This window comes from Centrocercus urophasianus, unplaced genomic scaffold (genome assembly GCF_019232065.1).
Source record: "Centrocercus urophasianus isolate 14NV4802_14NV808 unplaced genomic scaffold, USGS_Curo_1.0 seq_10, whole genome shotgun sequence".
In the NCBI taxonomy this organism is placed as follows: Eukaryota; Metazoa; Chordata; class Aves; order Galliformes; family Phasianidae; genus Centrocercus; species Centrocercus urophasianus.
In genome coordinates, this window is record NW_024884142.1 from 34,366,823 (window position 1) to 34,392,425 (window position 25,603).

At 33.2% G+C, this 25,603-nt stretch overlaps 1 protein-coding gene across 1 annotated transcript in view; it reads left to right on the forward strand.

Annotated features, from left to right (window-relative positions):
• The window catches only part of GRIK2 (glutamate ionotropic receptor kainate type subunit 2), a 343,946-nt gene that overhangs the window by 178,727 nt on the left and 139,616 nt on the right, over window positions 1–25,603 (forward strand). The window contains exons 9-10 of the mRNA XM_042814253.1: window positions 9,553–9,666; window positions 21,619–21,825. Coding sequence (XP_042670187.1) covers window positions 9,553–9,666; window positions 21,619–21,825 — 321 coding nt within the window. The remainder of the gene's footprint in view (window positions 1–9,552; window positions 9,667–21,618; window positions 21,826–25,603) is intronic.

Sequence of the window (25,603 nt, forward strand, 5' to 3'; positions counted from 1 at the left end):
ATTTTCCTTAGAAGAAGACAGTACAGCTGAAACTTTAGTTCTGACAAGTTAAGTATTTTTGTGAGATCTGTTTGGATTTTTTTTTAATGTAATGTTTTATTTGCTGGGTTTCAGTACTATTGAAATGACAAACGTTTGAATTTTCATCTTAGCATCTAAGCGCATGTTAGTTATATCATTCTTACAAAACAGGTGTCCAAGTGAGTAGAAGAAAACAAAATAATTCAAACAAGTATTTTGCAGCTTACATCTGCAGGACAATGTTTGTATTTAGTATATAATCAGTGTTTAGTTATTAGCTACTGTGTTTTGTTAACATTGTTTTCCCTCATCTTCAGATGAAGTTTTATTTGGTATTGCTCCAAGGTAATATTGTCTTGAAAAGTAAAAAGAGGAATTGAGGGAACTCATCCTGCTGCAGAGTTTATTTACTTTATTTTTTCTTTTTTTTTTATTTATTTGTTTGCTTACTTACTTTCTGTAAATAGCTGAATGGAGAACATATTTTTCCAGAACCTTTTTCTCTAATGTCAGCTTTGAGATATTAATGTTCTCTGACTAGGAATATTTCAAAGAAGTTTATAAGCTATTAACTTGCTTTGGAACTATTAAATAGACATGAGGATTTTCAAAAAGGTCCAGTGGCATACCTATGGTTAAAGGACTAATTTATATTTTAAAATATGAAGCAGTACCAGGATAGTGAATAGCCTTACCATCATATACTCCATTAAGGGAGCTCTCAAGGTATAGTTGTCACTAAATCTGCAAAGCAAGTTTGCTTTGTATAGCAGTACCATAGGTACAGTGCAAACTGTCTTTTTTCCTGGAAACAAAAATAAAAGAATTGATGTCATGGGAACAGCTAAATACGGCAGTAGTGGCCAGAGAGTCTGCCTGTAAGTAGAAAATTAGAATAAGAAAAGGAAGAAAAGAAAAGTAAGATGGCTATAAGGACATTAAAGGTCATTTGGGAACCATCCAGCACCATGGGTTTTCTTCATAGTGAGTTCAATTTCTTTTCTGGTACAAATACAAAGCAAATTAAATAAGTGGAAAATTAATATATTTGCATTTCAGTGACGTATCTGATATTGCTTCACAACCTTTTTAAAAAACAAAGGGTTGACTGTGTTAACAAGTTTTTGTTATAAAGTACGCAGACTGGAAATTTCCTGAGAGAACACCGGTGTAAAGTAATGCATAATGGATGTGTAGTGGGCTAAAGCAACGGTATCTTCCATCTGGGTCTGTGTAATGCCTGTTGATATTTCACCTTAAATACTAATATGAAGGCAGAAACATAAAAACATGTTGATTTAATTCTCAGCTGACAGTATATTATAAGATATGTACACAACTGAAAAATATTGAAGTAAAACAGAAAAATCTAGAGATTAGAAGTATGTGAAGAAAATGAAATTCAACAGAAAATGCTGTATTCTAGAACAGAAAAGAAAAAAAAAGAAACTGGGAAACAATAATAATGACCGGTATGTGAGAGACAATAACAGAAATAGCTGTAAAAGGATATGGATGTTTTAAAACAGCCAGTGTGTCCTTCATCAGTATGTATAGAAATTCAGAGTATTGGAAGATACTTTTGGTGCCTTCACTGTGCATTTTGTCTTTAAAGGAATCTGATAGTATTCTTCAACAGAATATTTAGAACAAACAGTAAGGATTAGTCACCATGCATTAGAAAAGTTTGGGAGCTGGGAAACTGTTACCAAAGAACACTGAAGAATGCTACACATCCAACAAAACATATGAATGAAAAGAAGACAGTTTGTGTAGAGAGAAGTGATTAGGAAAATTAAGCTATATGTCTGTTACCTTGAACAATTTACATCTGGGTTCTGTAATTTATTTTACTGAGAAAGAGAAAACAATGTTGAACTAAAAAAATGTTTTTGAAGGAATACTGTTTATTCTAAAAGAGCAGGAACTCTATTTTCCTTGGTTCCAGGTGGAATCTTTAAACCCCAGAATATGACACTTCCAAGGAGAGAGAATATATTTTTTCAAGTCCTTTCATTTTGAATGAGTTCTTTGTTTTTCTTTCCTATATTGTCTTCCAGGTAAAGCTAAGCTGAATCTTCCTTACTTACTGCTCTTCCACCCCTCCCTCCCCTCCATCCTTCACTTCACTTTGTGCATTCTATCTCTCTCCATCATATGCATAACTTTCTGCTCTCCTACTGATTCCTTCTCTCCCTGCCTCCTTCTCTCTCTTTTCCTCCCTTTATCTCTTAACTTTCCTTCTTTTTCCCCTCCTCCAGTCTTCTCCCCCTCTCCCCTTTCCCCTCCTTCCTGCCATGGTGTAAGAGACTATTCTTTTACATCATTGTCTCAAAACTTACCGAGGACACAGATGAACAAGTCCAAGCAAATCCTGGGCAAGAATTGAGAAATCACACAGATGGACAAGGCCAGGGGGAATGAGAGAGAGATAAGCTGCAGACTAATGGCCGGGAAGCTGTCTTTTGTGTGGGCTTATCTCGAGGAAGATGGCCACCTCAAGGGGTGCTGCAGATGACTCTTAATCTCCCAGGAATGCCACATTGGCAGAAGAAGGATAAAAAAAAGGGACCAACAAAACAACCATGAGGTTAGGTTTTCTGACAACAGATTTCTCATGACCTGAGGCCTGCATGCTGAAGAAGAAGAGGTGTCTGATATCAGAAGCTTCGTGAGCTGATGCCTGCATGCTGACCGACTCTCCTGGGCCTGCTACCTGAGACCTGCTGCTTCCTCCTGGACTTACCCTGAGGCTTCTTCCTGCTACCTGCTTGCTGCTGAAGGCCGGCCACACTGCTGCTGCTCTCCCCCTGTGGTTTTGCCTTGGACCATTGGGATGGCATGCAACGAGACCTGGTGGTGATTATTCCTGGTTTAAACAATTCTTGCTTCTTTCCTATATTTCTATCTCCCGCCTTCCTTTCCCCGTCACCCTAATTCATAATAGTCACTGTTCTCCCCTTCCCCATCTCTCTGATCAAGATTTGTAATAAACTGGTTGGAACAACATATGAACTGTTGCTTCTTAATCTCATGCTGGGTATACGTATATCAAAGAACCTCCTCTCCCTCCTATAAATTGGAGCGAGACACATGACAAGTTATCTAAATCATGTACGTTAAGTGTAAAAACTACTCATTCTGAAGTCAGTGATAACAGAAAATTCACTCCTCACATTAAATAAATGGCTTGTGTGAACTTAATTTGTACATGAGATACCTGTTCTCATGAAACTCTTAAATGAGGGGCGATAATCAAATATCAGTTATATATATTTGCAATTGTAATTAGTATTTACACTGAAGCTGCATTGTGAAGAAAATTATTCTATACTGTAAAACTATCATACTTCAGACAATCTAATTTAATTAATGCATTTAATTTGAAGATTAGTCCATGGGACCTGACAAGATCCATCAATGGGTTTTGAGGGAACTGGCAGATTAAGTTGCCAAGCCATAATCCATCATATTTGGAAGGTCATGGCAGTCTGGTGTGGCTCCCACTGACTGGAAAAAGGGAAACATAACACCTTTCTCAAGAAAAGAAAAAGAGATCCAGGAAACTACAGACCATCAAATTTTGACCAATGCCTGTCAAAGTCATGAGTAGATCCTCCTGAAGACCCTGGTAAGGCACATGGAAAATAAAGATGAGGTAATTGGTAGTAACTAACATGGCTTTACCAAGTTCAAGTCATGCCTGATAAACTTGATGGCCTTTCATGATGGAGTTAGAATGTCAGCAGATAAAGGAACAGCAACTGACATCATCTACCTGGAATTGTGCAAAATGTTTGACTCCACCCAGCACGACATGCCAGTTGTAAAATTGGAAAAAAATGGATCTGATGGATGGACCACTCTCTGGAAAAGAGATTGGCTGGACAGTTACACTCAGAAAGTTGCAGTCAACATCTCAGTGTCAAAGTGGAGACTGGTGATTATTGACATTCCTCAGGATTCAGTGCTTGATCTAATGCTATTTAACAGCTTTGTAGGCGACATGGACAGCAGGATTGAGTGTACCTCAGTAAGTTTGCAGAAGACGCCAAGCTGAGTGGTGCAGTTGACATGTAGAGGGAAGGGATGCCATTAAGAGGAACCTAAACCTGCTTGAGAGGTGGGCCCATATCAAACTCATTAAGTTCAACCAGGCCAAGAGCAAGGTCCTGCACCTGGATCAGGGCAATCCCAAGCATAAATACAAACTGTTTGGAGAATGGCTTGAGAGCAGCCCTGAGAAGGATTTGAGAGTATCAGCTAATAAAAGTCTCAATGTGAGCTGGCAGTGTATGCTTTCAACCCCAGAGGCCAACTGTATCCTAGGTTGTGTCGGGAGAAGTATAACCAGCAGATGATTCTGCCCCTGTATTTTGCTCTTGTGAGACTCCACCTGGAGTACTGCACCCAGATCTGGCGCTCCCAACACAAGAAGGACATTGAGCTGTTGAACTGGGTCCAGAAGAGGACCACGAAGATTATCAGAAGACTGGACCACCAACCCATTGTAGCATTGCCTCCTACACCCCATGAGGACAGGCTGAAAGAACTGGAGCTTTTCAGCCTGAAGAAGAGAAGGCTCCAAGGGGACCTTATAGTGGCTTTCCAGTACCTGACGGGGTCCTACAGAAAAGCTGGGGAGGGGCTTTCTGTAAGGTCATGTAAAAACAGGATGAAGGGAAATGGCTTTAAACTTGAAAGAGGGTTAGGGTTAGGGTTAGGCTAGATATTAGTAAGATATTCTTTACTGTGAGAGTGGTGGGACACTGGAACAGGTTGCCCACAGAGGTTTTGAATGCCCCCACAGTGGAGGCATTCAAGGCCAGGCTGGATGGGGCTTGGAGCAACCTGATCTAGTGAGAGGTGTCCCTACCTGTAGAAGGGAGGTTGGAACTAGATGATCTTAAAGTTCTCTTCCAACTCAAACCATTCTATGATTCTATGATATTCATTAAGCTAGTCTGGAGAATATGTAAACTCAGAGAATTTAAATTTCAGGAGCGTACAGTGCTTCTTATTTGTTATTGTGATGAATTACATTGCATTAGTCTTGGTAAGGATAGTAGCTTTGAAGAAAGTCTGAGCTTTACTAAAGAAGTCTATTCCCTACATTGCAATTGAAAGAATAAAAAATTTCATATTTTTCATAAATAACTTGTTGAATTATGATTGGTATAATTAGGAAAGGCTTTTTTTACTGAATGGCAGATTTCATTTTTATTTAAAAATACTATAGAATATAAACTAGCATCATGAAGTATCTGTGAAAGTTACTCAGATAAAAGGAAGCTACCACTTTTAAAAATACTGTTAACCTTACCTAACTATCTAAGTAATCACTTGCGAGATTTTTATTTGTATGGAAGTGTAATTCAGGAACTTAGCTGCATTCACACTAGATACTGTAAAAACTCTTGACTCTGAATATGCCTTTTAAATTGCATGTATGCTTTCTCTTAAAAATCAACTTGAAAAAGTATAATGTAAATGACCAATAACCTTGAAAAGGTGAGAAATTTGAAAAAGATTGACAAAGTTTATGTTGTTGTTCTGATAGATAAACCTAACAAAATTCCAATTATTATTTCCAGTAGAGACTAGAAAGTTTGGGTTGAAGTCCAATATAGTCCAAAATTTCTTTTCAAATTCCTGCCATGTTGCTAAGCAGACTGTACAAATTTTAAGTGAAAAATTACTGTATTCAGCACTCTTCCTTCTAATGTTCAAGAATGCATCATAATTATCGTTAATTATTCCACTATATGAATCTATTAAAATTTTATTGTACAAATTAACTGTTGCAGCATTCAGTAATCAGGACTTGAATGACTATTCGGTCTGTTTTATCAGGCCTACTATTTTCATTTTTTTGTATTCCTGTACAAATAATGTCAATTATATTTTAGTATTAAATATTTGTGGAAATAAGTAAAATTTTATTAACTTCATTTTTTTATTGTTCTTTGAGGCAGCGTACAAAATACTTGAATACATACGCACAGAAGATAATTAAAGTTGTGGGAATATTAGCCAGACTTCTTTTCATTACTTGCTGAATTTTTCCTTGGATAATTACTATCTTGAAACACTTGATTAATTTTTTTTTAGATTTAGTTCTGACATTGTTTGTACTTCTGAAGTATTATTTAAATATTGTGAAGGTTGTTTAAGAGATTTTTAAAAGTGGTATACAATTGACTGACCACTTGGAAACCTGAGATATACTCAAAAAAGTACATTACATCCTTTTCTTGTGGAGCATGATAAAAAAAATCTCTGAGCTTATCTAGTTTAATATTCTGTATCTGCAGTGAGCAGCTGCAGAGAATAGAGAATTATATAAAAAGTGGCAAGTGTAGTGCAGTATTCCTCTATAATATTCCCAGACAATCTGCTTATTGCAGTATAAAAGGATAGTGTCTTTGTAGTAACAGGTAAGTAGAAACAGGTAATATTATAAATATATATTAAGCAAATATAATATATATATATATAATATCTATATATATAAAAGACACTACATTCAGATTTGAAGTATGTATTTCTTATTTCTTCCATGTTATTTACTTATGGTAATGACTATCTTAGTCTATCTCAATATCTGCTTCTACATTATCATGAAGATGCTGTACTTTTGGATGTTATGGGAAAACAATGTTAAAGCTGAAGCTTCGTCATAAGAAAATGAAAGAAATGAGAGGAAATGAAAGCTGATTTACTTTTAATTTACTATTAATAAGATGTAGTATTATAGAATACAAATATGTATTTTTCACTGGGGTTACAAATTTAGGACTTGTTTCATTCAGTTATAGGAAGAAGCTATGTTATCTTGCTACCATTGTCTTAGGTCAGATGATGCAACTTTATTGATAGAGTTCAAATTTCTTGAGGATTTTTTTTTTTTTTCTGGAAACTGTAATATTAAAAATAAACATCAAGCTAAAAAAACCCACGCAAACAAACAAAAAAACCAAAACACCAAGAATAGTGCCAGCAACACAATTCTGGAAATTTCTGTCCATGTTTTTATAATACATAAAGGGAAAAAAGTTCCCATGTTCATGCTGTGGATAACATGTATCTTGCAGTTTCAAGTTGACAAACTCACTCCAAAATAGTCTAGCCATAACTGGGAATACAGGTTTCTCACTTTTTCATTTATTTTGATAACATTTAAAATAGTTTTCTTGCCCTGCCATGTTGAAAAATAAAAGGGGAAACTAAAGCACTGTGTCTGTATTTACGGTGTGAATGTTCTCTCTAAACTGCATATAAGTTTATCAGTTTCTTTCACGTTTTAGGAGAACTTAAAAATTTGTTAGAAGTACAGGTAAGGCAGTAGAAGTAAATTGCAAGTTTTTTGAATTGAAATTGCATGTAACAAAGTACCTTGATTTGCTTTTTCAACATTTTTTGGCTTTTAAAGTACTCTCAGTTTTCTAGTGAAAGCGCATTAACTCTTCTTTCTGTTCAAAAAGATACTTTACAATTCAAACACTGTGTTTAAGCAAGTAGAAGAAAAAATGAATTAACTGCACTTCTTATGCACTGTTTTCTCTAGGAGAAGCTTTTAGGAGATATTTGTGTAATTAGGCAGGTATAAATATCAGTCATATTCCAGAGTCTCTGACATAGTTGCTGAGTTCATTAAGAATAAAAGAAAGATGTATTCTAGAGAAAATTGTACTTTTGTTCCATTTCTTACATTTTTAATTTACAAAACAAAACAAAACAAAAAACCACGTGTAAAGCAATTGCATTTAAACTCATTTAGAAAAACAATGCAGTAATTTAACAAGACACAAACTCCTCTTTGAAACTGTGCAGTTGATTGTTCTTATTCAACTACACGGTTGTAGTTAGGGTTAGATAAAAACACAAATACTAAAAGTTTATAATTATTTGTTTGTATATAAAAGTAGGGAAGGAAATATTTTAACTAATAATGTTTGCTTTTCTGAGGTAAAGTTGAATTATGATTGTTATAATTAAAAAAATATTGCAACAGAAGGTTTTCAATCCTTTTACTATTTTTTAATTGTGGCCAAAATTCAGATCTGCATATTTTGGTTTTCCTATAAACATTTCAAATCACAAAATGAAATTATTCTAAAATAGTACATGAAGAAAAAGTTTATTAATTGTAACCTTATGTTTCAATGATTTGAGAAGATGCCTTGTTTTGTTATATTGCAATTGTATTTGGACTCATTTGTTCCCCTGCATTCCCTTCATGGTTCTTTTTTTCAACATAAGAGGTAATGAATGGCAAAAATTCTAGAATCACAGTCACTCAAAGGAATGGTGTCTTGCCTCAAATATGAGAGTTATGCAGGGAAGAAAGATAAATATTCCTGAGCAACTGGAAGTGGTAAAAATGAAAGCAAACTTAGCTTTTCTTTGTTACTGCTTCTGCTGATTCATGCTCTGTTGTGTTCTCAGTTTTAAGAGATGAAACTCTATTCAACCCATGCTGAATCACATCCTGAACTTGACAGACTGTATGCTGTAATATGGTTGCTGAGGAATCAGTTTGAAAGATTTAATAAGTATATTCCTGTTATCTTTATATATATACAAATAAGCACATATATATGTATGCATATGTGTATGTGTGTATATATATGCATATATATATTTACAACCAAAACTTTTGTGGAAATGTTGAATTACAGAATTGTTGAATTCAGTTTTAAAGTTTATTTACATTGTGTTGTAGATACTGCTCAGTATTTTAAACGATAGACAAAATGTTTTCAAAGACGAAAAAGTCAATTTTCCTTTTCTACATGGGAGTGATACAAAAGTTTTGATGTCTAAAATTTATTGTCTGCTTTAGTTTTATAGTGATGAAATTGGACATGAATAATGTGAATGTAAGACTTACTGCCTAGTAAGTGAAACTGTCCTTGACCTGTACCTTAAAACATCATCCTGGGTCCTAACTTAGATAAAAATCCTATTGGCTTTACTTGAATAAGAAATTCAGGGTAGAAAATGTCAAAAGATCTGTGCACTGAACATTTATATGGAAAAGAGTTAAATTATAGCACCTAATCTCCTTTCATCCTTCCCTGTGACATTTTTGCCATGATATCTTTTTGTCCCTCTGTTCTCTTTGATGAGCGCAAAGGATAAATCATTCTGTAGAGACAATGCTCTCTGCTCTGCACAATTTCCTCCAAACTATTGAGTTATTTTCAAATATGGTTTATCTTGAAGTACGAAAGTTAAGTGGAAAATTAAGTATTCAGAGTGGCTGTAGATATTCTGTGCATCATTTTTCCCCTTAATGTCACACTTTAAGAAACACAGTCTGAATTATCATGAATCATATTTTAGAAATGTAATGACAACAGATAAGGGAATAGGGTTGAATAATAAGTACTAGAAAATGTTTGTTTGTTTGTTTTTTCAGAAATGTTTTTTTTGTTTGTTTTGTTTTGTTTTTCGTTAGCATGTTATTTCCTAGCTGATGAAATGTAACTCATGGACAATTTACATAGTAATATACTGTTTTTATAGGTTGGAACTTGGGATCCACTGAGTGGCCTTAACATGACAGAGAATCAGAAAGGAAAACCAGCTAACATCACGGATTCTCTATCCAATCGTTCTTTAATAGTTACCACCATCTTGGTAAGCATCTATATTTGTAATTCCAAAAAATATAGTTGTAGAAGAAAGCTGATAGAGTTTGGTACACTAAATACAGTGGTAGCAGTCTGTACAATATTACAGTTACTTAGTAATTACTCTGTCACAAATGAACTCTGCTTGGTAAGTTGGTACTGGATATTTACTCCCACCTAAAATGTAAGTAAATTATCCCACTTTTAAGGTTGTGTTAGTTGATTGGTAACTTCTGTTTCCTTATTATTGACTAAAGTTTGGATCACTGACAGAGCAGTTTAGTTCAGCACCCTATGAGAAGGCAAAAGGTATTTGTTTCAAACAAAGTAGTCTGGCCATCCAGATTTATTGCTTTTATATACTATTTAACACCATCATATCACTTTTAAGAAAAATAGGAAGCATTTATCTTTCATTCTCATTAAAGTAGTTATTTAATTTTTAAGTTAAAAATTTTAATCAAATTTACTTGAGCTATCTTCTTTTTCATTGCCATTGTTGACAAATTCATGGCGGTGAATGAATTGTTTTGAAATTTCTTGCAATTACATGTATTATGTAAAAAAAAAGTTCAGAAATTTCCAAACTGTAGTTTTGAAATATTAATTTTAATTGCAAGAAATGGAAAATTTACCAGCAGTACATCTGCTGTGTGTGTCTGGTGTCACCACCATTGCATATTAGCAGATATACTATGTTGCAAACTTTTTGTAGTAGTGGGCTGCAGGAGTGGCAGGGGTTGCAGGGTTCATTTTTTTTTTATTTATAATAATACAGTGACAAAGATCCATCCATAAGAAACATATTCAATAACATAGGATGTTTCAATTAAATTTATTTACTCAATATTTAATTATATTTTAACATCTGTCTCTTTGTGGGGTGTAAGTCCGTGTAGTGTATGTATTGGATTTATTTTGCATAGTGATACTTAAACTTCTATTATTTTATTTGAAATAGTGATCTCAAATAAAGGGTAAGATAATGTAAGTAACTGCACTATTAATAAGCATTGATTTTAAAAATGTAAAGCTCAAAATAGGCCCCTAAGATTTATGATGGTGTATGCTTTCTGTAGCCAAGGATGTCCTTTCTACTAGAGGATAATTTTGTTTTGTAGTGGTTTGTATGTATGTCAAGTTTACATATATCAAAATAAACAGCTTTGTAAAATTTTTTGGGTTGTAGCTGAATTAAAGTCTGGACAAAGTGAAATTGGAAAAAAAAAAAACCCAAACTATTTCTATTTCTTTGCCTGACAAAAGGAGTGAAACTGCATAAAATGACAACTATGGCTTCAGTTCTTCAGGCAGTAGTTTATGATTATATGTTTCATGTCTCACAAGGTCACACTAGAGATCTAGGAAGTATCTTAAAAGATATGACGTATGATATCTTTTATATATAATATATACAATAAAATATAATGAATTTCTATTATGGATAGCATAATGGAAGAAGGTTAATTTGCTGTTTCCTGTAGATCTTTCCTTCAATTAGGGCATGCTGGCACAAATGACTAGTGAGATGTCTTAGTCATATATTACAGTGTTTTGATTGCCTCTAAGTAGTGGATTGCTTCACCTCTCCCAGCTGGATTTTGACTGCCAGCTATGAAAGCCCATTGTGTATTCCTTCCGTATTCCTAACTAAATGTTAATTAGATATGACAGCCTTTTAACTCCAGTATCCCTGGTGAATAGAAGCTAATGATTAAAATTCTCTGTTCTAATAGTGGCAGATTTTGAAGATGCTTTTCCTCTTTTCACCAACACTTTTTGTTGTGTTATGTTTTTCTGTATTGATATTATTACAAAAAAAACCTCCGAATTCTTTAAAAAAAATACATATTTGTTTTGAAAGTATTAGAGAAAAATCATAATTTGATTATCCTTAAAATAATTTCAAATGTTGACTTTATTTTTGTCATTAATAATATCTTAAAAATCAAAATATAATAAATACAATCTGTTGAAACAATTCAAATAAGCATTTCTTGTCCAAATCTGTTTGCAAGGAGATTATGGAGAGCAAAACAATCATATATATGTATATATATGTATATAAAATTTACTGCAACTTATGTGTATATACATATACACATAAGTTGCAGTAAATTTTTCCTACTTTGACATCTGGATAGAATAAGGCGAATTCCATTTAAGTGTCAGTTGCACATTTTGAATAGTGAAAGTAGCCCGTAAGGCTTATTAAATTTTGCATGAAGAACATGAAAATAGGTGATGATGAAACTGTAATGTTGATAGTAGCGATGGAGGGAAAAAAAGCTCTTTGAACATGGTATTCTTGCAGAATATCAGAAATCATACAATGCAGATAGTTATGAGAAAACCAATTATTTTTGTTTATGGAAGTGGCATGGGAATAGTTTGGTCAAGCAATTTGGCCTTGGATACAATTGAAAATTCCTTTTATCATTTCTTTCTCAAATTTGTCCAGTTTTTATCTTGGTGTTTGGACATGAGAAGACAATTTATATCAAATGATCCCAGCATACTTTGACTTTTAACTTTTCCCCTCAGATCATGGTATATGACAAATGTCTGACCTTGTACTGATTATCCCCACTTTTGTGCCACTGACAATTAACACTGTGGCTAAATTTGACCATGCAGCCAGGAGAACTACACATCCTGGTACAGCAAAATATCACAAAACTGCAAAATGTTTGAGGTTGAAAGGCACCTCTGGAGGTCACCTGGTCCTACTCCCTGCTTAAGCAGAGTTGCCTAGAGCAGACTGCCCAGGAACACGTCCAGGTGGCTTTTGAAGTTCACCAAGATGGGAGACTCCACAGACTATTTATGCATGAGCAGTACATGTAAATGTAAAGCTAGCATGAAAACAACAGTTATCAGAGAGTCATATTATTCTTGAACAAATTTTGTAGCTTCTCTTTTGTTATTTAATGAATATTTTTCAAGGATTTATCATTTCTTTGAAAATATAATTTCTAATCTACCTGCTATTTTTTTTTGTCTTGTGATCAGATCTTTATTTGCAACAGTTATTATTAGTGTACTTTCAAGTAAATTTTCTTAGAAGGGTATTTATTGCCTATATCTGCATCCTCAAATTTAGTACTTAATTTTCTTGAGGGATGGAGTAGTTTTTCTTTATTAGCTTTCCATTACAATATTTTAGTCTTGTCATTCACTAAATGATGACTTTGATCTTAAGATTATCCAACAAGTTGACCCATTATAAAATTAAATATGTACTCACAATATGATAAAATTAAATAAGTACTCACAGTAGGGATTCTCAAGCTTTTTTTTTTTTTTTTTTTTTTTTCCCTAAAATTATGATTTTCACAATAATTTCTGAAAGTTTAAAGGAAAACAATTACAATACACATTATATCCTTCAGTCCATCTTTCAGTCTTTGTGTCTGTGTGACATCTTGTTCTTCTTACTTACTGTTCACCTAATATTTATCATAAAAAAAAAAAAAAAGAAAAAAGTGCACTTTACGGAGCACTGATTCTTTTCAGAATCAGTTTATATCAGAATATATCAATTGTTTGTACATGGTGTTATCTAGAAAGGTTTGTAAGGATTGCTTGTTTACAATTAACTTTTGCCCAGTCGTGTTTTAATGGATTTAATTATGTGTAAATTTCACTGCTGTCTGGTTTTATCAGTATTCCATTTCATAACTTCATGCAATAGGCTGTTGGGTGCAGAGACATAGTGCACTATGGAGCTATGTTTCCTGTTTATCACTAGCAGTCTCACATGAGACTTAAAAAGGAAGATATTCTAGGATGTACTGCATTTCCCAGGAGTCAGCCTCTACATGCTTTCTGATTCCAAGTAATAGGGAAAGTGTTCTCTGGTCTTTCCCAGGAGGGAAGTGATGGAGGGCCTGTCGATAATGATTTGGAAGGACCTTCTTTCTCTCCTCCATTTTTATTTTTGCTTTGTTTTGATTTATTGCTCTTAATTAGTCTGTACTATCTCAGAATCCTTTTAATGAATTAGTTTCTCCTATCTCAGTCACATTTTTTTCCTCTTTCTTCCCTCCCAGTTTTCTTCTTAGGGAAGGGAAGAGTGTTGCATGATAAAATCTTCTAGCTGCAACAACTGCAAAATTATATATAGAAAGAAGTAGAAAAAAATTTATATAAAAAAAAAAAAAAACAAAATAGAAAAAGCTTAGCCTTTGTAGTCAACCATCAACTCAGTAAATAAGAAAGACACAAGATTAATTTCTGCTCAGTGTCAGATTGTCTTGTTGTTTTACTAATATTTATTTCAAGGGTGGTTTGGCCTTCTTTCAGGTTGTATGTGAAGTAAATAATGAACTTATGACTACCGGATTTAAAGTACAACAGTTCTTGATTCTGTAATTAATTACTTATCTAAGTTCAGTCTCATATGAACAGTACCTTGAGTATTTATGCATTAGGATACATTCTTTCTTTTAATTGTTTGTTTTGGAGCATTTTAGTATGGATTGTGTTAGCCTGTTTTTATTTCACTCAGATTAGTGTCCATTCCAAATACAAAATTCTGTTTTTGTTTTCTCTTTGACGTGTAGTACCACTTGTGACATGTATTTATTGGTGATGTCCCATCCTCTAATTTCTTCCTTTACAACACTGGCATATTCAATTAATATGAGAGCAGATCTGAAAGTAATGCCTCCTATTTTATTGTGTTGGCCCTTGGCATCAGAAGTGGATGTTAGGGTATTAGCTAAGATTGAACCTTTCCACTTTTATTCTGTTACATTTTGTGCAACAGATGGCAGCAGAGGGGCAATCTGACAAACTGGTGTCTGAAGTGCATATGATGCAAAGGTGTGTAGTTGAATTTCTCCATGTGAAAAAAATTTAGCACAGTGAGATGGCGGGTATTGTGTTTCAACAGAGGAGACAGCAGTGTGAAAGACAATCATGTTCCAGATGGTCTTAAGCAGTTGTCAGACCATGAAATGAAGAGCATGTCTATCAGTTCATCCATATGAATGGGTGGATTACATCCAGAGAAGTGTGTACAGAGATGAACATTGGCTTCAGCACTGGAAAAAATGGTAACAAAGTTTACACTAGGTGATTTCTACAAATACTCATGCAGAAATAGAAGGAACACGTGCTATTGAACCAATACGAGGTTGAAGGTGACAGTTGCATGGATCACATCATTACTGGTAACGAGATGTGATGTCATCACTGCCAGCCTAAGTCAAAATCACAGAATGGCCAGGGTTGTAAGGGACCTCAAGGATCATGAATCTCTGACCCCCCTGCAACATGCAGGGCCATCAAACCTCCACATTTAATACTAGAACAGGCTGCCCAGGGCCCCATCCAATCTGGCCTTGAACACCTCCAAGGACAGGGGATCCACAACCTCTCTGGGCAGCCTTTTCCAGCACAGAATCACAGAATCACAGAATCACAGAATCACCCGGGTTGGAAGGGACCTCAAGGATCATGTAGTTCCAACCCCCCTGCCTAGCAGGGCCACCAAACACACACCTCACCACACTCTCTGTAAATAATTTCCCCCTGACATCCAAACTAAATCTCCCCTCCCTTAACTGAAAACCTTTTACCCTTGTCCTGCAGTTATCTACCCTTTCAAAGAGTTGATTCTCCTCCTGTTTGTAGGCTCCCTCTAGGTATTGAAAGGCTGCAATGAGCTCACCCCACAGCCTTCTTTTCTCCAGGCTGAACAAGCCCAGCTCCCTCAGCCTGTCTTCAAAATGTGAGTCCATGGAGTGGTGATGTGTATTTCCTATTGAAAAAAAGCTCAAGATGCTGCCCTCAGTAGGTAAGGTGATGTGCACTGTCTTTTGGAAAAATGTGCACTGAATTTTGGAAGTAGGTGATCCTTATGGATTTCTTGGAAACTGAATAGGCCATCAACTCTGACTACTATATTGCGATGCTGACTAAGCTGAATGCTCTAACTTCCTGAGTCAGGCCAGAGAATAAGACAACCTTCCTCTTGCAACACAATAGTGCCACGTTCCCTACCATTTGGAAGATCATGACGCATATTACCAGTCTTGGCTGGACTGTCCCACCACATCACCTGTATAGTCATTTTAGGCATTTTTTGAATTCCAGATGTTCAGGCTGTTGAAAGATGAAGTGCATGACATTTTCCTAGAAACGATGCAGTCATATATGTTGTGAAACAGCGGGTCTCTTCTGCTGGTGCAAATTTTTACAGGTGCAGAATGCAGACTCTTGTCTACTGCTAGTGAAAATGCATAGCTAATGGTAGTGGCTACTGTGTAATGAGCTACAGAGCTGAGAATTTTTTCTGATAGTGCTATTGTACTCTCAGTATCAGTTGTAATTTCCATGGACTCAAATAGGAGGCATTACTATCAGAACGACCTACATATAATGTATGAACAATAAATAAAAGTATTTGGTTAATGGCGGTCTTCTCTTAATGGTTGAAAATGGATGTAATGTTCTGGGAAAGCATATCTGGGAAAGCATATCTTCCTGCTAGGTCTATGATCTTGATCCCATTTTTTTCTAACATTTTAATCTTCCACATGTCTTATCTTGGAATTTATATTTACTAATATTTTAATAACATATTTTTTCTACCTTATATCCTTTATAGACTTGATTAATTTCCTTTTTATTGTGTTGTTGAACAACTACTCATTTCTTTCTTTTCCACTGGACTAGGTTCTGATCAGATGTTTTCACAGATAATTGATTTTCTTTGCATTGAGATAAAGGCCACATAATCTAGATGTTTTTTTCAGCTGGGCACAAACAGCTTTTCATGAAACAAGACCACTTTGTATTATATCACTTGATTCAGCTGAATTTACTTTTACTTGTGTTCTTTCATTGGACTATAATGATCTCAGAAAAGAATTCTGTACCACCATTGTCTGCGATCTGTAAGGCTTCTACAGGATATTGCAGTTAAGTTAATCTGTTAGAAGACATGGGTAGCATCAGTACAACGATCAAGTTCTCCTTTACATGGAGAAGCTAGCTAATTTCCTAGTGTTTTTTTTTTTTTTTTTTTTTTTTTTTAACCATCCTTTTAAAATAGCATTATTATAACAAAAAATTAATGGTTTCTAAAACAGTATTTTGGTAACACATGGTATCTATTCTTGGTCTGTGGTGATTTGTCACAAATACACCCAGTATAAATTTGAAGAAGCTAGATAAAAAGTTTCTGTGCAACGCTGAATGTTTTCCGTTGGGCTGATTTTTTCCAAATTGTTCATCTGTGTTATACTGACTGAATGTGTACGGCAACCTGTGCACAAAAGATGTTCGCATTCTCCGGGTAACTGAAGCTTATGTATATGGAATTAGTAAAACTGAGCATTTCAGTTCATAGGATTGCTTCTTTCAAGTGCTATGTGGATACTTAGCACTAAATATAATACATTTGCAAATATGTAATAAGCACTAGAGAGTGTTATCTGAATGCTAGAGATTTTGACAACTTACCTCTTGTGAAGAATCAATTTTCTAGTGGTTTCCTTTAGTTATTTTTCTCAAATGTCTTATTTTTAAATGAAGTAGCTTTTTAAAGCCTTTCCTTGCAGAGAAAATGGAAATCAAAATGGAATATAACCAGTTAAAACAAAACTACTGTTGAATTTTCTAATTAAACCTGATAGTTGATGATAGGGATATATATTGAAAGCTGAAGCAGTATATTGCATATTTCTGACAAAGGAATAGTGTTGCTTGTTGGCAGTAAAATAGCATCCTTTCCATTTCTTGCTTTTCTTAGAAAAAAAATATTTATAGTAAACACTATTAAGGAGATCATCTAACTGTGAAACAAAAGTATGAATATATATGTGAACCTTTGAGTATATGTTATTTAGACTCCATTTTTTCTTGCTTAAGGATTATAAATATCTGTGATTTAAATCTTGTGACAAAATTCTAGTTTAACTAGCCTCCCAGTTTCAACTAATGATAATGATAACAAGACTTTATTTGATTATAACTCTTTCATTGCTCTTGTTACAACCAGTGTTATCTTTTTCTTTTTAATGTGTTTTTTTATGTATAACTTAATTTGAGTTACACCACTTTTACAATATTTTTCTTTAGATTTTCCTAGATTTTAGAGCCCTTATTTACATAAAAGAATAATAATATTTTGTGTCTTTATAATAAAATGGTGATCAAAAAGAATTCCCAGTGCTGGGAAGTACTTGAGTGCACCTTTTACAAGTGGAAAAACACTGTATTATATTTATGGAAGCTCTGTTGCTTACTAGTCCAAGAACACACATACACACACACATATCTATATATATATTCTATTTCAAATTACAGCAAAACTATTTCTTAGTACGCATTGTGAAATAAATCACATGGTGTCCAACTGTGGCCAAATTTATTTTGAATGTTTCTAGAGTGCTTTTTTCTTTTTTCCCCCTTTCCCTTGTCTTTTATGAAGAAGATAATGAATTCTTCATTCCAAGTGCATTTACAGACATTTCAAATCATTAATATTTTATTTCATTTCGTTAGAGAACAATCCCTCAGACTTTTCTACTTTTTCCTTTCAATTATTTTTGTGTTGATATTCTCGAATGTTATTTTCCATGTTCAATTTCACACATCAAAAATAATTTAAACTAGAGGTAAGAATAATTTGGATGACAATAAATGTTTTTAAAATGCAGTTATTTACTCTCACTTTGATTGCTCTCATTTCAGGACAATCATCCTTGATAGAAAGTCATGATAGAATCCCTTTCTTATAGCCTAAATGAATTCAGAGTAGACACATTTTCTTTAAAAACTGTCTCTGCATGAGGATTTATTTAAGAATCTTTCTTGGAGAAAATGTGTGCATTTGACAGTACTTATTCAATGGCTTTTACTTCAAGCATTTCAAGCAGTAATAATGGTGTTATGGGGAAGGTGATTTTTGTTCATTTGTTGTTGTTGGTTTTTTTAATTAATTGAAGCCTGTCCACTTGAAAGAGTATGTTTATTCATAAATCTAAATTGCAATTGCTTAGATTTTAAAGGATATTTTTAAACATTATGCAAACAATTCTGACCAACTCACTTTATGGTGTAGTAAATTTCGGGGAGTCATGTTTTCAGGAACAAAGGATAACATTAAATTTAGAACAAGACTAAATTAGTATAAAACAGTTGCTTGTCTTTACAAATCACTTGGCTTAAATATTTTATCTCTAATGGTTTATAATTGTCCTTATGAAAGATTTTGGTAGAAGTGATAATTTGACAGAAAGCTATGATGATCGTATGTTTAGTGCTTTGATGTTTTCCTGGGTATAACTGACAATCAATTTTATAATATTTGTCTGTATGTAAATTCAACCTTGAAGAAATAAAGCGTATTTTTATGTGGAAATGTTCAGATAAAACAAAAAAACAAACAAAGAAACAATTATGTTCAGTATTTAAAATGTACATTAAACATTGCAGAGATGGACCTGAGGAAACTTTGGGGTAATATATAAAAGAGCTATCACATGTGGTGCTTCTGACAAGAAATGAACACTGAATCCTATCAAAGCTAAGTGAGGAACTGTATTAAATTGCAAGTAAAATCTCTGAAGACAAATATATATATTTTTTTCTGGGCAGTGTAAGACTCTAAAAGGAACATCGAGAGCCACTAATTGAGGGCATAACATAAGAATTCCAACAATATTAGGCGGGTATTGTGGTAAATCATTGGTGAAACTTCTCATCAAAAGCTTTTCCATAACAAAATATTGTAATTATTTAATAGTAAAATAGTATCATAAGGACTATTGTAGTCCTCATCCAATGACGTCAGAGAAAGAATAATAAAAGAAGACGAGATTGGAACCCTTAATTGTTGCAATACATATATATGTATTTAATGAAGTGTAAAAATACAGAAATCAGGGTTTGTTGTAATGATGTTCTAGGAAAATATGCAAGAATGTATGGATGAGCTACGTGTCTCAGTGAAGGAAATCTGTCTGTCCTTACAGGATAAAGAAGACATAACAGCATGCACTGATGATTATACTACTTCTCTGATATCATACACATTTAGATTCTTCTCTGTGCAATACAGTGTTGCATGGAATGAGAGATAGAAGCAAAACTTCTGTTTAGTAGATTGATTTCAAATAGACTATGGGACGTGTGACTGTAAATATCTGAGCAATTCAGAGAACAAACGTCTAGGGTCTCTGTATATGAACATTCCAAGCTATCAAGGAACTTAATACTGTTCTGTTTGAGGCGGACATGTCTGAGATTTTTTACATCTTCAGGTATAAATGTTTGAATTTAAAGTTTGCGTAAATAATTTTATTCAATATTTCAATTTAATGTTGGATAATATGTTTGAAGGAATTCCAGACGTTTTGAGAACTTCAAAACCACTGAACTGAACAGTTGATGTAGACAAATTTTAATTGTCAGAATTTAATTTAATAGATGATGAATGTTCTTTCTATAGCAGAGTTCCCCAGGTAGCTGTTTTCTTTGCCTTCTTTCTATCTGTGTGTAATTAAGGTTATCTTTTTCTTTTAGCAACACAGTCCAAGCTCTTAGATAATCTACTGTGGCACTTAATTATGCCCATCATTATGAAGTTCCTCCTTATATCTGACCTGAATTTCTTCTGTTAAGATTTAAGGCCATTAGCAATTGTTCCATCTACAGAAAATAACTTCTCATATTCCAGTTTGCAACCACTTTGTATGTGTTGAATACTTTGATCACTCCCCAATGAATCCAATATTCCTTAAGAGGAGCGAAAAATTCAACAGAGAAACAAACATCTTCTGAAGAAATTTCTTCTGAGAGTAAACAGTCTCCTTGCTTTCTTTGCATTCTGAGTAAAATCCTGCATACCAGCATTCTGGTTTTATATAGACAGAAAAGCTTAAATCATGGGTCACTTCAAGATACAGGTTTACATTGGAAATACTGACAGATCCTTAGTAAAGCTGTCACATGCCTGTGGAATGAAGTGCCTTTAACCCCACTGAATGCTGATGTGGAGATTTAGGGCTCTATGAATTCTATTAAGTTACTCTGCAGAGTTCATCTGAAACTTGTATTTGGTGCAGTAATTGCATCTACTAACATTTTTCTTACCTTTCTTTGTTCTTATTTTTTATTTTTGTATAAAATGAGAAAAACCTTTCTAATGCACAAGTACAGACTAAGTCATATATTGAACCTTTCACATACAACTTGAAGATTTGTAGTAAACCCAACCATTTATTTGGTTTATATTTTCCTTCAGCTTTGTATTTGAGGAAGATTACCCTAAATAAGGAGATGTTAAAGCCTTGCACTTTCCTAAATATTTCTTCCTATAATTATGAATATTCTGATGATTGTTTTAAGTTATTTACTGCCCTATTTCCACATCACTTTATGAGGAGAAGTCATATCATAGTCTAAATTATAAACATATATGAAAATAAACGTTTAAAGAAATTAAATTCAGTTTTCATGGAACATATGCCATATAATTGACTTTTTGTCTGTTTTTGCCACAGTATTAAAAATGGAAGCATATAAGTTGAAGCAGTAAGGCAGACTTTTTTTTCTCTCTTTGTGTGTTTTCTATGCTTCATCTATGAAACCACTGAGAAAACAGTTAAGAGCTCATATCAAGAGAAATATAAAAACTGATTCTTAAAGCATTTGATTGATTTGGGATTTGAATTAAAGTTTTATTCTTGTTCAGTTGTTAAATCACATTTTTATTGTCTTATGAGAGGCTTACTGTATTCATCCAAACAATGCATTTATTATTAATGCATTATATAACTTGTTAATGAGACTTATAGGCAAAAGTTAAGAGAATTCTACTTTTCATTTAATTCTTTTTACAGGGAGGGTAATCATTATAGTATAATAATTTAGATAAGAAAGAATAAAAAAGGAAGATATGGGGGGGCATTCAATATTTGTTCTGTCTTTTCAAATTTTACAGGAAGAGCCATATGTAATGTTCAAGAAGTCAGATAAACCTTTGTATGGAAATGATCGGTTTGAAGGTTATTGCATTGACCTTCTCAGGGAGCTGTCTACTATCCTTGGATTTTCCTATGAAATTAGACTGGTGGAGGATGGAAAATATGGAGCCCAGGAGGATGCCAGTGGACAGTGGAATGGAATGGTTCGTGAACTAATTGATCATGTAAGTTAATTTTTGAGGCTTTCCACTATCCATTTAGATTTCAATATTATCTGTGCAAATTATAAAACATTGTACAGTAGGACCATTTGAATAGTAGTGCCTTGGAGAAAGTTTAAAAGATTAATGCAAGTAGATCCATGATTTTTCTCCTCCAAATTCTGTTTGTTAAACCAAGACTGTTCTACATCTTTATTTTATCAACAGTGTTTTATTTCTGCCAAGTGAGTTTTGCTCCTCCATGGCATATTTCCAAATAGTAGTCAGAACTCCTTTTGGTGAACAAATATCTGTTATTTTTATTTGTTTTTTATTAGTGACATAATATATATTTTCATTAATCCATAGTAGTCAGATCTCTGATAGTGGATCTGAGACACATAAATTATTTGATAAACACAGAAGAGCATATTTCTTGAAACTTCGGCTATTAAGTGCAAACAGTAAGATAGCAACATATACTGATGCAGTAAAGTAGTGAAATGTGTTTTAAAACAGGTGCCACTACAATTACTTATATCAGACATTAGTTTGTGTCCTTTCAATGTTGGTCATGCCAGTTGAATTCAGCTTTTTAGACTCGTTTTAGATTGTAAATTTTTTGAGAATTATGCTGTTTTGCCTTTTAGCATTTATCTAGGTGAATTACTTAATAGAGAGACATTTGATCAAAGAATTGTTCTGCACATCAGTGTCACTCTAACTAGGTAAAATGGGAGATTATTTTATTGCTAATTCAAGTGAAACTTCCTAATAATGGCAGAAAGTGCATGGATAACTTTAAGATTAATTTTAACTAATCCATTACTTAAGATTTCAGCGTATGAGCAGAACGTGTGCTAATCAGAATATTCTGTTTACTAAGAGGGCTTTCATCTTTCTACTTTACTTTTCTAGTAAATAATAATCTGGTAATTCTGTTGCAGCAGATGTTGATTATGTCTAGTTTCTAACTTTTAATATAAGTGTGTGAGAATATTATATTATCTTTAAATATGTGTATGTACTGTACCTCATGTAAATGCATATAAACAGATATTTTGCTTGACTCTTTCCATCTCTATAAATGCACAAATTCACACATGCACAATGCATAGGCATACATAGTTGTTAGATTTGGTGGCTGTTCGATATTATCATCCGAAATAATTTTCTAATGATTAGGCTCAGTGGTGAGAAAATATTTCTTACGTAATTCTTTAGAGGCTCAGAAAAAAACTTATTTTGTAGTGAGTTATTATTCATCCCTAAAGCTTTCTTCAACAAGCACTGGCGGAGACTCCTAAACTTTTGTGAAGGTAATTTGAAAATGAAGCACTTTTAAGGATGTTGCAAGAGTGAGAGCTGCAGAACAGCTTTTCCAGTCCTTTCCTCTTGATAGCATAGAATGGAATGTGTTCATCTTTCTCCTTGCATAAAATTAAACTTTGATTAAAGTGTATTTTGCCCTTTCAAATGCTGCTTACGTATGAATAAAAATAGTTTAGATAAAATACTAAGTGCATTTTGGAAGATATAGTTTAACCTCCTGTATCATACCAAGATTAGGGTGTTGAGACATACTATGTATTACACTCCCGTGCTATGCTGAACAAAAAACTCTTCAATTTCTAACTTTTTTATGGTCTTTGGGTGAATAGGTATTATATTGCAAATTTTCTTACATTTTTAACTAAAAATTTTAACTTTTTTTTTTTTTTTTTAATTAAGAAAAAAACAGTTTAATAATTTTAAATATTTTTACTAGTATGTCTCTAGACTGGACTTCCAATAGTTTATTGATTTCCCGATAGTTAGAATATTCTTTCTAAATTTTATGTATTTTTATTTGTTCTTATCCTGCAATTTATTTGAAATACATGCATTATATTACTCATACATTTCTGTCATTTCTGCTTATCATTGCGTATTATTGATATGTTTTATTAGTAAACAACACTTCTAACCTGAGTACTGATAGATAAGAATTTAGAGTATTCCAGATAGACAGTTACCACATTTGATGATTCAATTTTTTTGAGTCCTTTGCACATCAGCTTAGTTTTCATTTTCTATTCCTGTACAGAATATTTAATAAAGTGTCAAAAGTATTCTTTTATACAAAGTGAGATAATGAACTGATTTTTATTTAATTTTGATTAGTTTAAATACTTACCATATTTCATTAAAATGATTCAACATACATTTTTTAACCTGTCTAATTAAATAAAAAGACCAGAAAGTAAAGATGCAGTTATCAAAGTTGCAGTGTCTACATGCATTTACAAAATATGTTTAGAATTTAATTTTACCTATTTGTTATATTTGAACCGTCAGTCAGTTAATATTAGAAAGAATGGATAGCATGCCATAGTAAATATATTTACAAAGGTAGTTTGTAAAATTTGTAACTCAAGAAAAAAAATTATGTGTGTAGGAAGGAAGATTCAAAATTTATTAGATAAACAGTACCAAAAATAATCTATATGTACTCAAAAATTTAAGTGAAATGAACTGAGCTCAGCATATCATGTAAGTCTTAGGCTTGAAATTATGTAGCATGAACAGAGAAATGAAGGAAGCATTTGGCTTTTTATGTTTTCAATCCATTTCCCTATGTTTTACTCCATTTCTTCTTTCTTTTGCTGCTACATATGTTGTTTTCAAATGACATCATTCTGATATTAGTTTCCAAACAGTGACTAGTTTCCTTCTGAATAAATGATAAATATTTTGAAAGTGAAAAATGAGTTCAGTAATCACTGATGTGTTCCCTTTGACAATTGAAGGAAAACAAATTCTTTCTGGAAAAGACAGTGGTATCTATAGCTGCAAATGGTAAAGAAATACCAACTACAATAACAAGATGAGATTTTTCATTTTAAATGGAATTTCTCCAATTAGGGTGCCTAATCTATTTGCCACAATGAGGATTCTTATTCTTTTTTTTTTTTTTTTTTTTTTTTTTTTTTCCCCCTCCATATTTTCATCTGGTTAATTTAAAGAAGTATTCTTTGTAGTGACTTGATGTCTTTGTCCTTATTTGCATTCAAATTAGAGTAGACTTCTTGAATTACTTTTGGATTGGAGGTTACGAATTCTGGAGATTTTAAGTTTGTCTGTGGTGCTGAAAAATTGTTATGAGGTGTATCATATTAAATGAGATAGTATGTGTAAATTATTTTTCACTGTAGACAGCAGATACTGTTAGAGTAAAAGTATATAATTTTACTTCTATTATACAGTCTGTTTTATAAATCCAGAATTATTTCAAAACATTCTTATAATTGGGTTCTAAAACAAATAAATAACTGCTATGTTATACTTTCTAAGAGATATAAATGAAAGTTAAAATCCGCTGGGAAGTAAAATGTTACTATAACACACCACTGAAAATAATCTTTCTTTTTTCCATGACTGTTAGAATGGTTCTTCTACAGTGCAAAGCTTTTGCGTTGCAAATTGTCTTTAAGGCTTGCAGATCTTTTTTGATTCATAAATAGTTATATAAAGGGTCCAGCTTTTAAAGAATGACTACTCTTTTATTATATGTAAGAATTTAATGGGAACTTCCTTTCATTTCATAGAAGAGTAGAATTTTCAGCATGGAAGAAGGTAAGATTTATGCAGTTGGGCAAAGCACTACTTAATTTGAATTAGCTTTAGACATAGACTTGAACTTCAGTATCATTTATATTTTTTAAAATCAGTACCTTACACAGTAATAAATGTTTACATGTGAAATGGTTACAATTATAAAATTAGTAGCAGTGACAAACATATTAGTGGCCTTCTGTTTTCT